General features: G+C 41.0%; 1 protein-coding gene and 1 pseudogene across 1 annotated transcript; both read left to right on the top strand.

Moving 5' to 3' along the window:
- Window positions 1-904: 904 nt before the first annotated feature.
- LOC141361694 (uncharacterized) lies at window positions 905-7,102 on the top strand (annotated as a pseudogene).
- A 3,991-nt stretch (window positions 7,103-11,093) lies between these two features.
- On the top strand, window positions 11,094-12,035 carry LOC129438201 (olfactory receptor 6N2-like). The gene has a single exon (XM_055196841.2). The coding sequence runs from the start codon at window positions 11,094-11,096 to the stop codon at window positions 12,033-12,035; it is 942 nt and encodes a 313-aa protein (XP_055052816.1).
- The last annotated feature ends 3,390 nt before the right edge of the window (window positions 12,036-15,425 follow it).

The raw sequence follows: 15,425 nt of genomic DNA, 5'->3' as shown, positions 1-15,425 counted from the left end.
AGCATATTGTGTTGTACACCTACCTGTATGCCCAAGTGAAGCCCCAGTTACCTTCTATGTACTTACCTTATGCCCAAAGCTAAAGCCAGCATATTGTGTTGTACATCTACCTGTATGCCCAAATGAGCCCCCGTTTGCCCCGTTTTCTATACTTACTGTATTGCATACTACCTGTGACTCAAGTTAAGATCCTGTGGCCTCTCTGTCTACCGTTAGAACACGGTCCTGTTTTACTTAACTGTATGTTCCAGTGCAGATCTAGCGGATCCCTTCTGAAGCGCCTAGCTGTACATTGACCTGTTGCCCAGTGATACATCAACAGCAGAAACCCTCCATACACCTACCAGGACGGTTTAAGTCAGATCCCGGCAGCCGTCGTGCAGCCCCACCTGTTTCTGGACGGTCAGGAGTGCAAGCCAGAACAAAGGGGCACTTTGTAAATAAGCTGATTGTCGTCGCATAGCCAGAAGTAAAGAGGAGTGAAGGACCTACCTGAGATTTCCCGCGACGGAGTCTAAGAGACTCGAGATTGTTCCTCTCCAACTGGAGAGTTGGATTTTAGCCTCCCTTTCCCCTTCCCCATACATTTTTAAGTAATTTAATAAAGTTTGTTTGAATTATACTTACGCTCTCTGTGTGTCTGGTCATTGGGGTGCTCTTGGGACCTCCTCGAGGTGGAAACTAGGGAGGGGCGAGACTCATGACATCTGTAAGCCGCTCCAACCTGTGACATATAGTTAATAACTGGCTCAAAAAACTCAGTTTCTGTCAATGCAAACAGATCTATCTCCACTCTGCCGAAACATTTCCAAATCAGCTGAACCGACTGGGGGTGGAGTCGCCACTCGCCGGAGCGCGCAGCTCGTGAAAGCATGTCTGCCGCTGTATTGACCAACCCCGAAATATGAATGGCATGAAGAGACCTCAGATTCCTCTGACTCCAGATGAGGAGATGACGGGCGAGATGTCTCAGGTGACAAGAGCGTAAACAGCCATGGCGATTAATATATGCAACAGCCGCAATATTGTCGGTGCGAACTAATACATCTTTTCCCCGGAGCTCGTTGCTGAAAGGGACAAGAGAAAGATATACAGCCTACAATTTATATGCCAGTGCAGCTGGGGTGAGCTCCAGACCCTTGAGGCTGCAAGCCCATTGTATGTGGCCCCCCACCCCATGTTGGAGGCATCCGTGCACACAATGGCATGCCTGGAGACCTGTCTCAGTGGAACACCTGCCCTGAGAAATGATGGGTCTAAACCCGAGGCGAATTTGAGATGGCAAGACAGTGTAGCCACGCTCCCCACGGGACTCTGATGTGAAGCCAACGCTGAAACGGTCTCATATGGAACAGCCCGAGCAGTGTCACAGCCTCTGCTGCAGCCATATGTCCCAGGAGCTTCTGAAATTGTTTCAGACTTGTGAAGTTTTAGCGCAGTGTTCTTGCTAAGAAATGCTCTCTTGTTTACCTTTGTCTCACATGCTGCAATTTGCGTTGGTTCCCGTGTGTCCTCGCGTGTGTTAGTGTATTACAGTAGTTACAGTAGGCCATTAACTTAGTTGTTGATTGTTATCGGGTGTAGCCTGCTGAGTTTCAGCCCACAATTGAAGCACTTATCAAAGCAGTCAGTCCACCGCGTACAGCTCTCATCGTGTGAAGACCAAAGAGTGTAAAGACCATCGACTCTTCCTGCGCGACTCCACCATATAATTTTACTGTGTTTTCAAACTCTACTGTCATTACAACTCATAAATCTGTTGTATCACGTCGCCGCGGGTGAAATATTAATAACCTACGCACTCTCCCTCCTTCCACTATTGCCTCACTTTTCCCATTGGCTTATGGAACTGCCAATCTGCTGTCAACAAAGCAGATTTCATTACTGCCATAGCATCACATAATGGCCTTTCTGTTTTAGCACTTACTGAGACATGGATTAAACCAGAAGACACTGCCACCCCGGCTGCCCTCTCCAACAACTACACTTTATCACACAGTCAAGGAGTGGATGAACTGGTCTACTCATTCCAAAGGACTGGAAATTCCAACAGGAAACCCCCTCATGTGACACCAGCTCTTTTGAGTCGCACGTTGTTACTATCATCCACCCTACTAAAATCCATTTCTTAGTTATCTATCGCCCCACAGGTCAACTTGGACACTTCTTGGAGGAGTTGGATGTACCTCCGTCTTCATTCCCAGAGGATGGCACTCCTTTAGTAGTCCTTGGTGACTTTAACATCCACCTGGAGAAACCACAGGCAGCTGACTTCAACACCCTGACTGTGTCGTTTGACCTCAAGCGAGTCCCTACTTCACCAACACACATGTCTGGTAATCCTTTAGATCTTATCACACGCTGCTGTTCCACTTACCACACCTAGGTCACCCCAATACACACATCTGATCACGTCCTCATTACTCTTGAGCTCGACCTAACTCCCCCAGTCACTGCACACGATCCCCCATTGGTCACATTCCGGCACAACCTGTGCACGCCCTCTCCCTCCCGCTTATCCTCAGCGGGTGCTTCCACGCTCACTGCTCCCAGCCAACTCTCTCTGTTAGATACTGACAATGCCACCGACACACTTTGTTCCACTCTAACATCATGCTTAGACACATTATGCCCTCTGGACTGCCCCGGGCCACACCACCTGCTCTTTGGCTATCTGAGGTTCTCCATGAGCATGGCTCCACACTCAGGACTGCAGAGAGGAAGTGACACAGATCAAAAGATCCTTCTGACATCTGTCTCTATCAGTCTCTTCTTGCCTCCTTCTCCATAGATGTCTCCTCTGCTGAGACCCTATACTACCACCTGACTCTCACACTCTCTCCAAGACCTTCTCTACCCTTCTTTGTCCCCAGGGCCGGAGTGGGGTCACTTTTCAGCCCGGGAGTTTCAGGCCCAGGACCGGCCCACTTTTTCCATAGTGTTATTCCAAATTAGCACTTTTTTTCAAATTGGATAAATAAAGCAACAGTCCAGCTCTTACTATAGTTTCTATTAATATCATGGTTAAACAAATAAGGTAAAAGTTAAATAATATTTCACTTAAGATGAGAAGTTAACAAAAATATTCCTCTACACTCTAAAAAAGGCTGTGTTATTTTTTACCCATAATGGGTAAATATTGGACAGAACACATGCTGGGTTAAAAATAACCCAATGTTGGATTGTTGTTATGCAACCATGGATTATAATAACCCAACAGTTGGGTTAAAACAACCCAGCATTGGGTCAATTTTAACCCAGCAGCGTGTTCTGTCCAATATTTCTGTCCATTATGGGTCAAAAAATAATCCAGCCCTTTTTGGAGTCTATTCCACAAGAAAAGGTTGATAAATTATTATCATTGCTAATGCTATGAGGGCTATGATTAGTCAGATGCAAATAGAAATATAAAACCCAGTCCTAATTAAAAAAGAAAACAATTTGACAAAAATATTGAATCCAATATTGGGTAAATATATAGCATAACAAGTGATTTATAAGCTTTTTTTCAGCTGGTCATTTTTGACTGGGAACACAAAAGGTGTTATATGGTTCTGAACACAACCTGAGGGTTAAATAACTTTAATTCATATTGTTTTCTCATGGCCTCCTCATTTTCAGCGGGGAACTGGCTTATCTGCTGCTCAGAAGCTGCTTGCATAATATTTGCAAACTCTATGAATCGCCATGTATCAGGCTTGTGCACAATTCAGAATTTCAGAATTGGCCTCCATTCAATTCATGAATTGGAATTTGAATTGAATTGACTCCGCCCTACAGGAAGTTGAATTTGAATTGGAATTGGAATGACAGGAAGTGGAATTTAATTCATGGCAATTCAAAGAAATTCCACAGTCACACAACAGAAAGAATCTCACATACATTCAGTGTTAGGAAAGTTACTTTGGAAAATTGTTTGGCAACCATTCCAAATACTTGGTTAAAGTAAAGCATTCTGGGGAATGAAGTAATCTTCCACAAAATTACAATTACAAAAAATCTAACTTAATTATTTGTTATGTGACTAGAGTTTTGAACATTAATTGCTGGGGGAAAACATTTCCTGTTAATGTAATCTGTACAAGTAGTTTAAACTAATATAATTTATAGAATATGTAATGCAATCACATCTGACATATACTGAAAGCTTCATTTTTAACACTTCACTTACTGTATAATATGTATAAGAATTTCTTTGAATTCTATTGAATTGCAATTCTGCTTTCTTTAATTCAAATTCGAATTGTAATTCTAGATCCTGTTTTTGACATCAATTCAAATTCAATTCAAATTCAAGAATTGAATTGGAATTTAGGAGTCATTCTCAATTCAATTCTGATTTGTGCACAAGCCTGCCATGTATACACAAAAGGCTAATATTTTAACTAAAAAAAATGTTGGCTTGTAAATAGTTTGACAACGGTATTAGCCGAATAATTACGTTGCTAATGCTAATCATTAACTTACTAGACTTATTTATCTTTAAGTTACCTGTTGTTGTCCTCTTGAAAATAAATCTGTAAGTTTGGCACATTTGGCAGCATTATCCTCCAATGGATTTTTTCTTCAACCTGTTTTTTACGCCCTCCTCCTCTCAGACGCGTATTGTTACGGCCCAACCTACCGGAGAAAAGTTTTCTTGGACACGTTATGGACCGAACCAACTTTATGGGAGGGGAAAACTCCCTCACATGGTACAACCCATGCAGAGGCTGCGCGCTGCAGTGTCAATGCGAAACGTGTGAAGTGTCATTTAAGAGAAGATAGACTCACTAACGTGACACATGTAAAAAAAAAAAAAACTCGACCGGCCCAAAAATGAAGCGGCCCACCGGGAATTCTCCCGGTTCTCCCGATTACCCACCCCGGGCCTGTTTGTCCCCCTGCCCATCCACCTTCATCTGACTTAACGGCTGATGATTTTGCTTCCTTCTTTGTGAAGAAAACGAAAACTATTAGCAGTCAGTTCTCCGAGCCGCTGCTTCTTGTGCATGCTCAAACCTCTGAGGCATCCTCCCTCCCCTCCTTCTCTCTCCTATCTGAAGCGGATGTTTCCATGGTCTTGGCTTCTCACCATTCGACTACCTGCCCGCTAGATCCCATACCCACCCATCTCCTTCAGGCCATCTCTCCGTCAGTAATCCCTGCTCTCACCCACATTATCAATTATGGCGCACACACACATACATACACGCACATACACCGCATACACTTACCTTAATTATACTCCGATTCGGCGGCGGGTGCACACGAAGCCGATTCACGTGGACATTTCAGTCATCAACATTTCCCCCAGTTAATCCTGTTATTTCATACACATGCACACACTTTGTTTTGTTTGTTTGTTTTGGTTTGTTTGTTTAGCCAGCCTTCCGGAATGGGATGCTGCGCCGGCGAACCTGAGCGGTTGAGCGGCACACGCTTATGACGTCACAGAGTGTGCCGCGCCGGCGCAGTATTCGCGAAGGTTGGCAGAGTCCATTATGTTTGTATATAGGGAGGTGTTGTTTTTGTATGTCATTGTTAAAGGGGCTATGTGTTAAATTATGTTTTTAATGTGTCAAAGAGATGTTTTGTTATGTGTATATAATGTCATGTTTATGTGTTTAGACTCATTGTATTTGAGTTTAATGGCCATTTTAAATACTTACCTGGATACTTACCTGGTGATGGGAACTCCCATTGAAGGGGAGGAGTCTGGCTCTATAAAGAGGGAGGCCAGACTCTCAATCAGGACTTGTTTACCAAGTCGACCGGAGTGAGTGGTTGTGGAGACGTTGCTATTGATATATTGTGAATATTTACTTGTGTATATTTTTCGTCATTGTTTTGTTTTATTTATTTTTGGTATTTTGGGTTTTGTTTTCCGCACTTGTAAATATAAATATATCACCTTGGTTTTTCTCCTGATTCACTGTAAATAAACTTCACTTTGTACAAGAGTACAGTTGCGGTCTGAGCCATCATTTTTGTTTTGGGGATTTTTTCTTTATTTTTGGGACTTACCCACGTCAAAGGTGAACCGCTGGTGTTCACTTTGTCACACTGATCTTACTGGATCTATCTGCCGCCTTTGACACAGTAAATCACCGCATCCTCCTGTCGACCCTCATGTCTAAGGGTGTCTCTGACACAGCGCTTCTGTGGTTCAAGTCGTACCTCTCAGATAGGTCATTTCGGGTATCATGGAGAGGTGACGTCTCCGAACCCCAACGTCTCGATACCGGGGTGCCTCAAGGCTCTGTGCCTGAACCGTTGCTCTTTTTGATATCCATGACATCCCTGGGCTCTGTCATTCGGAAACAAGGCTTTTCCTACCACTGCTATGCGGACGACACTCAACTCCACTTGTCGTTCCACCCTGATGATCCCATGGTTTCTGCCTGCATCTCAGCATCTCACTTTGGATGAAGGATCACCATCTCCAGCTTAATCTTGCGAAGACAGAACTGCTTGTCATATCATCTGAACCAAAGATTCAGCACAACCTTTCTATTCAGCTAGGTTGTAGAATCATCCTCTACAATATTAGGAAAATTAGACCTTTCCTAAATGAGCATGCCAGGCTGGACTACTGCAATGCGCTACTGGCAGGGCTTTCAGCCTGCACAACCAAAACCCTAAAGAGTGATTGATAATGCAGAAGCAAGAGTGGTGGTCTTCAATGAGCCAAAGGGGGCGCACGTCACTCCTCTCTTTGTCAAGTTACACTGGCTTCCAGCTTGCATCAAATTTAAGGCTCTGGCTTCTGGTCTTTAAAACCACTACTGGGTCAGCACCCCCTTACCTTCACTTACTTATAGAGCCTTATGTACCCTCTCAATCCCTGTGCTCTGCCCCCGAGCGACGGCTTGTGGTGCCATCTCAAAAAGGGGAAAAAACACTAGCGCGTACCTTCTCAGGAGCTGTTCCATAACTGTGGAATGATCTGTCGGTCGTGACACGATCTGCTGACACTGTAGCTGTCTTTAAGACTCAGCTAAAACCCATCTCTTCTGCCATTACCTCACTTCCTAATAACGGACATACTATCTTTCTCTATTTACCTTTCTCTTTTTCTCTTTCTCTATTTACCTCTCTATTTATCTCTGCATTTCTTTAAAAAAATACTTACAAACCCTTGGCTATGTATATTGTGTTGGACTTGATGAAACTATTTCCAGTGCACTTATGTATTGCAGTTCTTATGCTGCTATAATTGTTTCTATTGTTTACCTCACTTGTATGTTACTTTGGACAAAAGCGTCTGCTAAATGACAAAATGTAAATGTAAAGCACCTGACAAGACTGCCCTATTATGAGCCAATCGTCGAGATACACCAGAATGTGCATGCCCTCTCCCTCAGTGGTTTTAAAGCCCCCCGCAGCGAGTGGAGGAGGGGAGGTCGTCAGTGCGCTCACTTCGGGCACACTAACAAGTGTTGTGTAGTGAAACACTTACCGAACTAAGCAGATGGGTGGTTGAGATGGAGAGGCTTCGCTGTTTGGGTCCCGGCCGCTGCAACACACCTGCTGGTGATGGAGGAAGAGGAGCACAAACGGTTTTGCAAGCGACTGTAGCTCCTGTGTTCCTCTTGTGGCCCTCCTCTGGGTGGGAGTGATGCCTTTACCATCTCCTGAAGAGTGATCCCCACCATCTCCAGGTCGCCCTTCTCAGGGCCACTTGGATTTCCTTTTTTTTCTCCTCTTGTAACGGGCTGAGCAGGCGGGCGGACTGCTAACGACGTTTCCTTGCGTCTTTGAAGAAGTGGCCAAGGGAGGAACGTAGGCGGCCGCAGCAAGACTGAGGAGCTGGCATCGAGGGGCCAGTTGTTGGTTTCTTATGAGCCTGCCTGATCTGAGCGATCGCTTCAGACTGTTTTTGAGCAGCTGAGAACAGCTGGGCGAAGTTTTCAACGGTCTCACCGAACAGGCCGGCCTGGGACACGGCCTGGGAACGTTAAGGAGTTTTACTTTGTCCTGTTCCCGCATGTCACCCAGGCCACAGCCAGAGATGGCGCTACTGGACATCGCACGTCCGACAGCTTGTGCGGTGACTTTGGTCCCTTGAAGTTCCTGGAAAGCTGCCGAATCGTGACCTTCCTCGTGCAGGTCCCTCAGTGCCTTGGCCTGGTGGACCTGCAGCAAAGGCATAGCGTGCACCGCAGAGGTGGACTCCCCATAAGCTTGGTAAGCACTCTCGATCAGAGCAGAGAAATGCCTACAGGCCCGTGAAGTGGAAGCAACACCAGCTGGACACAACTGCATCGCAAACGGCCGCCTCGGCGTGCTCCATGTCCAGGCACGAGAGACTGTGTTTGTGGCCGTCATGAGGATTCATGTAATTGCAGCATCCAGAAATTACACACGGCTGGAATGTCATCTTTAAAAAGATGCACCTGAAAGTGACACAAGAGAACAGCTGTTTTTAAAAAGACAAGTTCAACTCCTGCAGCTCTTTTAGGGAAATTTACCCTTTAGATGTTAGTGATGAGTTGTTCAGTACGCAGGGGAGAGGCGACACACACACTCCAAAAAAGAAAAAAGTGAGTCTCTGCTGAGGTACTGTAGTCTAACCAACTTCGACACACAGAGTTATCCAAGAGCAGAGTAGCTTCTCAAATGCAGATCACTGCAGACTTTCAAAGCTGATTTGATTATTGCACCTGCCTCTCATTAAATACCCGAGCTGTGGGGCGGCACTGGCAGATGCCAATAGCTGCATGCCAAGTTCATTGGCATTTTAAAGGTTTCTTGAGGCAGACAGGTCTCCGTGAAGCGGTTCCCAATTTGTCGGTCACGACGTGACGTCGTAGTGACCAACTGAAAGGGAACAGCTCATTCTAAGATAACAAAAACAATACAGTTCATTATGTATCGTCTTTATACACCACAAAAAATATTTTTGTATATTACATTGCATTTCTGTCAATAGATCCTCCTAAAAGTTATACAGTGAGTGCACATGTAATAACAGACCTCTGATCAGTTTAAAGAATACAGGTGCTGGTCATATAATTAGAATATCATCAAAAAGTTGTTGTTAATGGTCTCTCAGTCTAGTTCTGTAAACAATCTTGGGGAAGACTGCTGACTTGACAGTTGTCCAAAAGACGACCATTGACACCTTGCACAAGGAGGGCAAGACACAAAAGGTCATTGCAAAAGAGCCTGGCTGTTCACAGTGTCCAAGCACAATAACTGAAACGGGAAGGAAATGAAAAGATGTAGTAGAAAAAGTGTACAAGCAATAGGGATAACCGCACCCTGGAGAGGATTGTGAAACAAAACCCATTAAAAAATGTGGGGAGATTCACAAAGAGTGGACTGCAGCTGGAAACACTAGAAACACTACGCACAGACGTATGCAAGACCTGGGTTTCAGCTGTCGCATTTCTTGTGTCAAGCCACTCTTGAACAACAGACAGCATCAGAAACGCCTCGCCTGGGCTAAAGACAAATAGGACTGGACTGCTGCTGAGTGGTCCAAAGATATGATCTCTGATTAAAGGGAACAGAGAATGAAAAACCATTTTACAATGTCTTTGTTGAATAATGGTAGTCTACCCGCATTCACAAACATACAAAAAAGTTCTAGACATTCTAAACATCTCAGTCTCATAGAAATTCCTCTTTTAGAAATGTCAGCCAGAAAACAGCCCAATCTGAAAAACTGATGCTTATGACATCACAGGCATCTCCCTGCCCCTTTACTTTAAAATAATTGGCTACATTTTTAGAGTGGCAGCAAAGTCAGCCAATCAGTAATGAGATTGCAAGTTAAGCCAGTAGGGGAAGCCAAATAGGTTCAAAACCACTTGTTTGCATTCCCCCACCCTAATAGAGCTATTTGAGAGAGGTTTTTAGGAAGCTTCTAAGGCATTACAGACCCAAACAAAAACATTTTTGTCTACATGTTACATCACAGAACAAGGATAAATACTCAGTTCAATCATTCTATGTCACCTTTAAAGATTAAATTAATTTTGCATTTCCTTTGGAAATCAGAGTATGGAGGTAGAGAGGAGAGGCACACAATCCATGTTGCTTGAGTTCCAGTGTAAAGTTTGCACATTCAGTGATTGTTTGGGGTGCCATGCCATCTGCTAGTGTTGGTCCACTGTGTTTTCTGAGGTCCAAGGTCAACCCAGTCATATACCAGGAAGTTTTAGAGCACTTCATGCTTCCTTCCTGCTGACCAACTTTATGGAGATGCAGATTTCATTTTCCAACAGAACCTGGCACCTGCACACAGTGCCAAAGCTCTCTTAACAACTGAGCAGTGCCACAGACTGATCGACTCCTTGCCACGCCGCATTGCTTGCAGGGAAAAGGAACCCCAACTAAGTATTGAGTGCTCTACGTGCTCATACTTTTTATGATCATACTTTTCAGTTGGCTAAGATTTCTAAAAATCCTTTCTTTGTTTTGGCCTTAAATAATATTCCAATTTTCTGAGATACTGAATTTGGAATGTTCCTTAGTTGTCTGTTATAATCATCAAAATTTAGACAAATAAACATTTGAAATATATCAGTCTGTGTGTAATGAATGAATATAATAGACAAGTTTCATTGTGTTCATTTAATTGTGTAAAAAAAGTTAACACACACGCACACACACTTGCCTCATTTCCCTAAAGTCTTTATTTACCTGTTTCTCTCTCTGTGTATCAAAATATGATGAAGCATATATTTGTCTTAAACAATAAAGCATTAAACCTTCCGTATTCTCTGTGGACAGACCACATAATGAAGAGTTTGAACTTTTGACAGTGTGTGGACACAAACACATCAGGATAGTATTATAGCAAGCAACTGACAATCAAATATTGTTCTTGTTACTATGGTGCTAAAATAATCTTATAAGAGAGGTGCTGATATATGACCCACGCAAAGGGATAATACCACATGAGATGGGTTTTTGAATTGAGTCACAGGAAAGCCAATGAACAAAGAAGCCTTTTGCTTTCCTAAATAAAAGACTTCCAGGACGTTATTGAAGCTCATACAAGGAAATCAACAATTATTTACACGAGGTTTCATTGCATTGCTTGGATGTTTAGTTTGTTATAATTGCTCTTGTATTATTGTATAGATTTATTCCAGAGAGCCATGCCATCTCAAAATGTTTCAACAAAAATCATTTCTGAATTTGTGATTTTGGGACTTGACACTGTGGAGTACAAACTAGTCACTGGAGTTGTTTTGCTTCTGATATATATTCTTGCAATGTTTGCTAACACTGCCAATATTTGTTTCATTGCCATGGATAAACGTTTGCACCAGCCTATGTATATCTTTATATGCAACCTAGCTTTAGTGGATATGCTATACAGCAGTAGTGCCTGTCCAAGTATGATAGGTATCCTTCTAGCTGGTTATAAAACTATTTCCTTTATCCCCTGTATACTTCAGATGTGTGCTTTCCATTTAGGTGGTGTTATGGAGATTTTTGCAATTGGCGTCATGGCGCTGGATCGTTTGATCGCCATAAGCAATCCTTTACGTTATCCTGTTATTTTAAATAGCACTCGGACTGTTTTGATCAGCGTCTTGCTGTGGCTGGTGGCCGGATCTGTTCTGGCTATTGTCCCGGCTACTGTTCTTCGTCTGCCCTTCTGTTCCTCAACCATCCAGTACATTTTCTGCGAGTATGCAGCTCTCATCAGGACCACTTGTGTGGATCCAAGTCCATATTTTAACATGATGTCCAGCCTTCTATTCGTGCTGCTGCTTGGCATGTTTTCTTTTATCTGCTTGTCTTATATAAGGATAATAGTAGCGGTCATGAAAATGACCTTGAAGAGCAATAAAAAGAAAATGTTTTATACGTGCTTAAGTCATTTGATAGTAATCACTTGCTTTTATGTACCAATGTTTGTACGGGTAATTTTGACACGACTTGGTGTGGTTTTAACAACAGATGAACGCCATGGACTAATGGTAGGGGCCATGCTTGGCTCTTCTTTGGTAAATCCTTTCATATATTGTTTTAGAACTAAAGAGATCAGAAACAAAATATTCAGATTTTTTTCAAAAGTCGCATCTGAATAAAAAGTGAATTATTTGTCAAAAACAGCTTCTTCTCAAAAGCTGCAACATTATTGAACTCTTAAATCTCATTATTGAGTACTGTACACTCTTGAAACGAATGTGTTAAAACAACACAAGTTGTGTCTGGTTGAGGACCACACATTAACTAGACACATCTCTGTGTTATTTTTGGAAAAATACACTTTGTTTTGTTTTAATACATTTTGTGTTGACCTTTAATTTATTTGAACACAAAATCAACATGAAATGACCCATAATTTGTAAAAAAACAACACATAATGTGTTAAATAGCATAACACAAAACACTGTACAAAATGAACACATCCTTTCTTAGAGCATATGCAATACTTACACATTCATATTTATATTACTTTTTGACATTTGGAATAAGTGCAATATTTATACCTGCATTTTATTTGCAACCTAATAGTTGATAACTTATAATATTACTTAATGTTTTACTTGATATATTCTGTTTACTTTCACATTTGGCAACTGTATACATTAGGCCTATACCGTTACACTGTTTATATTTATAAGTCTACTTGCACTTTTGCTTGGTTTCCTTGTATATTATTTTGTTATACATTAAACTGTTTATATTCAGCACTTGTATATTTTTATATGGCTCATCTTCCTGTAAATATGTGAACATTTTCTCCAATTTTATAATGCACTGATGGAGGCTGACACACGGTTCATTGTGTTGTGCTTGCAATGACAATAAAGCTCTTCTTCTACAAATCCAAAGGAAATCAGTTTATATTCATAGCACATTCTAGTATTTTAAATGTTCTCATTTAGCGCATAATGGTAAGTTCACACAGTATAGAAAACAAAAAAACACAAAAGTGGTGTGCAAATCACATAAGCCCAAATTGGGGCAAGGTGCAGGACAACTAAATATACAATCAAATAATGCAAAGTGAAGTCTGCACACTGAAAGGTACTGCTCGCATGATGAAGGCATGATGAAGACCTGAGGGTCGAAATGTTGCCTTTAAAATAAACACTTGTTTGGAGCAGTACCTTTCAGTGTGCGGACTTCACTTTGCATTTTTTAGAGGAAATGTTCCTTTAAAGTTTCTTCCTTAATGGAAAAGTGACCGATATGTTCACAACATCCTTTCATTTTTTTGTATATACTTTGGTTAAAGTCTGTATATAGTTAGGTGAAATTGCTCCATTACCATACATTGGTCATTACATCACATTCACTTCATTAGAGGAATATATTAGTTTTAAGTAAATTCAAAATAATTTCTGATAAGGAATGGCCCATATGCTTAACCTGTTAACCTTGTTAAAAATCCAGATTTTTATGTTTTTTGTAATTCTGGATAGCATCTTGGCCTGAAAATTCAGCACCCTCCTTTATTTTGGTCTGTAATCAAACAAAACATATTTTATAAAACTAACCTTAAGCCTTGTCTGTGAAACAAGGGGAATAGGTTTTAGGAGATAAAAGGAAAAACAATAAGCACATTTGTAACAACATTTTCTTCCAAATTAAGCTAAAACAACATTATATTAGTAAAAAGGACATAAACTCAACAACATGTTGATTACATTTGTGATCCTGTCTGCCTGTGAAATCCAGGCTAAAGTCTAATAATCTAATGAGTTTACAGTAAAGTCTGATTTCAATCATTGATTTTTTTATCTGTTGCATGCTCTTTCTCAGTAAATATTAAAGATATCTAGGTTGTATTTTCACAGAATGTCCTGGGCTGCGTTCCCCGAAACCTTCTTAGCTCTACGTCGTTCTTAAGTTGTACCTTAAGCTGTACCTTATAGTTAATACGTGTTTCCCGAAACGTTCTTAGTTACGTATCACTTCTGTAAGTCGTTCGTTCGGAAGGTTGGTCTGGAGCACTCTTAGCTATACCTTATCCCACTTGACTCCGCTAGGGGCCATGACTGTGATAAAAGCTTGTGTAGATTGCAGTCTATATAACTAAATATCTGTTTTAAAAAAAGTTGAAGTACACTCCGTGTTAAATTAGGCATTTTTTATTTATTTAAAGAATAAAACATTCACATAATTAGACATTATTACACTGATGGTTGTTAGATTTTTTATATTTTTTTCCAAAGGAACATCAGCTGTGAACTATTATTACAGGCTAAAGAAACTATTAAAAAAAGATTTTGGGTGGAGGAGTTGGTGAAACTATGGCAGGCAGCTATACAGCGAATCTTACTATTTTATTTGTGCATTTCATATCCGTTAAATCTTTAGTTTACCGGCTATTTTAGCTGCAAAAAAACAAATCAAGTTAAAAAAATTGCATTCCACACGGGAGCACATTCATCACGAAATCATAATTGTTGATTTTCCTAAATATTATTATTGATGTTAATTCGACTTTGCATCTAAGTTTTTTTAATGTTTTATAACTTTGAGGCAACTGCATGCCATATTCTTTATAAACATTAAAAAGAAAATGCTCCACTTGATAATTGCTTGTATAAGGTCAACAAATTTTCCACATTAAAACTAATCAAAGCTTAAACCTAAAACAATCATACTATATATTTATATATCATATAATATATATTTTATGTTATATTTAAGGTTAACAGACAGGCGCGGCTCCAGAAATGCGTCCATTAAGCGTTATCCGCATTGTAAACGCGCTGCTTGCGCAGTGTCCAAACACATAAACGCGTGAACTAATGAACAACAATTTGTTTTTCTACATTTTAAGTGTAATGCCAAGCCAGGTGACTTGCACGACCCACCTTATTTCCCTGTGCAACGCATTTATTGGGAACCCCTAATATAAATTATCCTTTAAGGTGAAGGAATAATGGATGCATTGAAGCAGTTTATGCATTATACTTTTGGACATGAAGTTGCGAGTTTTGCATGGGTTTGATATAAAATAAAATATACAAGGTTTATATTTAGTTGTTTGCAATTTAAAATATTTTTACCAGATATTCCTAATAAATGTAACTTGAACTATTTCTGAAATGTTTCTTTAATAAATAACACCGCTCTCTCGTAACGCAGCGAAGTACCTATTACATAAAGTGAACAATTGATTGTCGAGCAATCGATATCAACCTATTCAGCACCATCGCCATGGACAGCAGCTGGTAACGTCGTACGTAAGAAAGTATACCTTAAGAAACCCTCTAAGGTACAGTTCGGGAAACACGCCTAGACAAGGTAAACCTGTAGTTAAGGTTTAACTTAAGAGTCTTCGTAGCGCGCTAAGGGAGAACGTTATCGGGAAACGCAGCCCTGTACATCATTTAAGAAGATTTTATATAGAAACAAAAAAATCACAAAAAAATACTTTAGCTGGATTTTCACAGACCTTGGTCACATATTTATGCATCATAAACAGATTTGTCAGCAATATACATCAATACAATAGA

Source organism: Misgurnus anguillicaudatus, chromosome 24, assembly GCF_027580225.2.
Source record: "Misgurnus anguillicaudatus chromosome 24, ASM2758022v2, whole genome shotgun sequence".
Lineage (NCBI taxonomy): Eukaryota > Metazoa > Chordata > Actinopteri > Cypriniformes > Cobitidae > Misgurnus > Misgurnus anguillicaudatus.
This window is presented reverse-complemented; position numbering and strand designations above follow the sequence as displayed.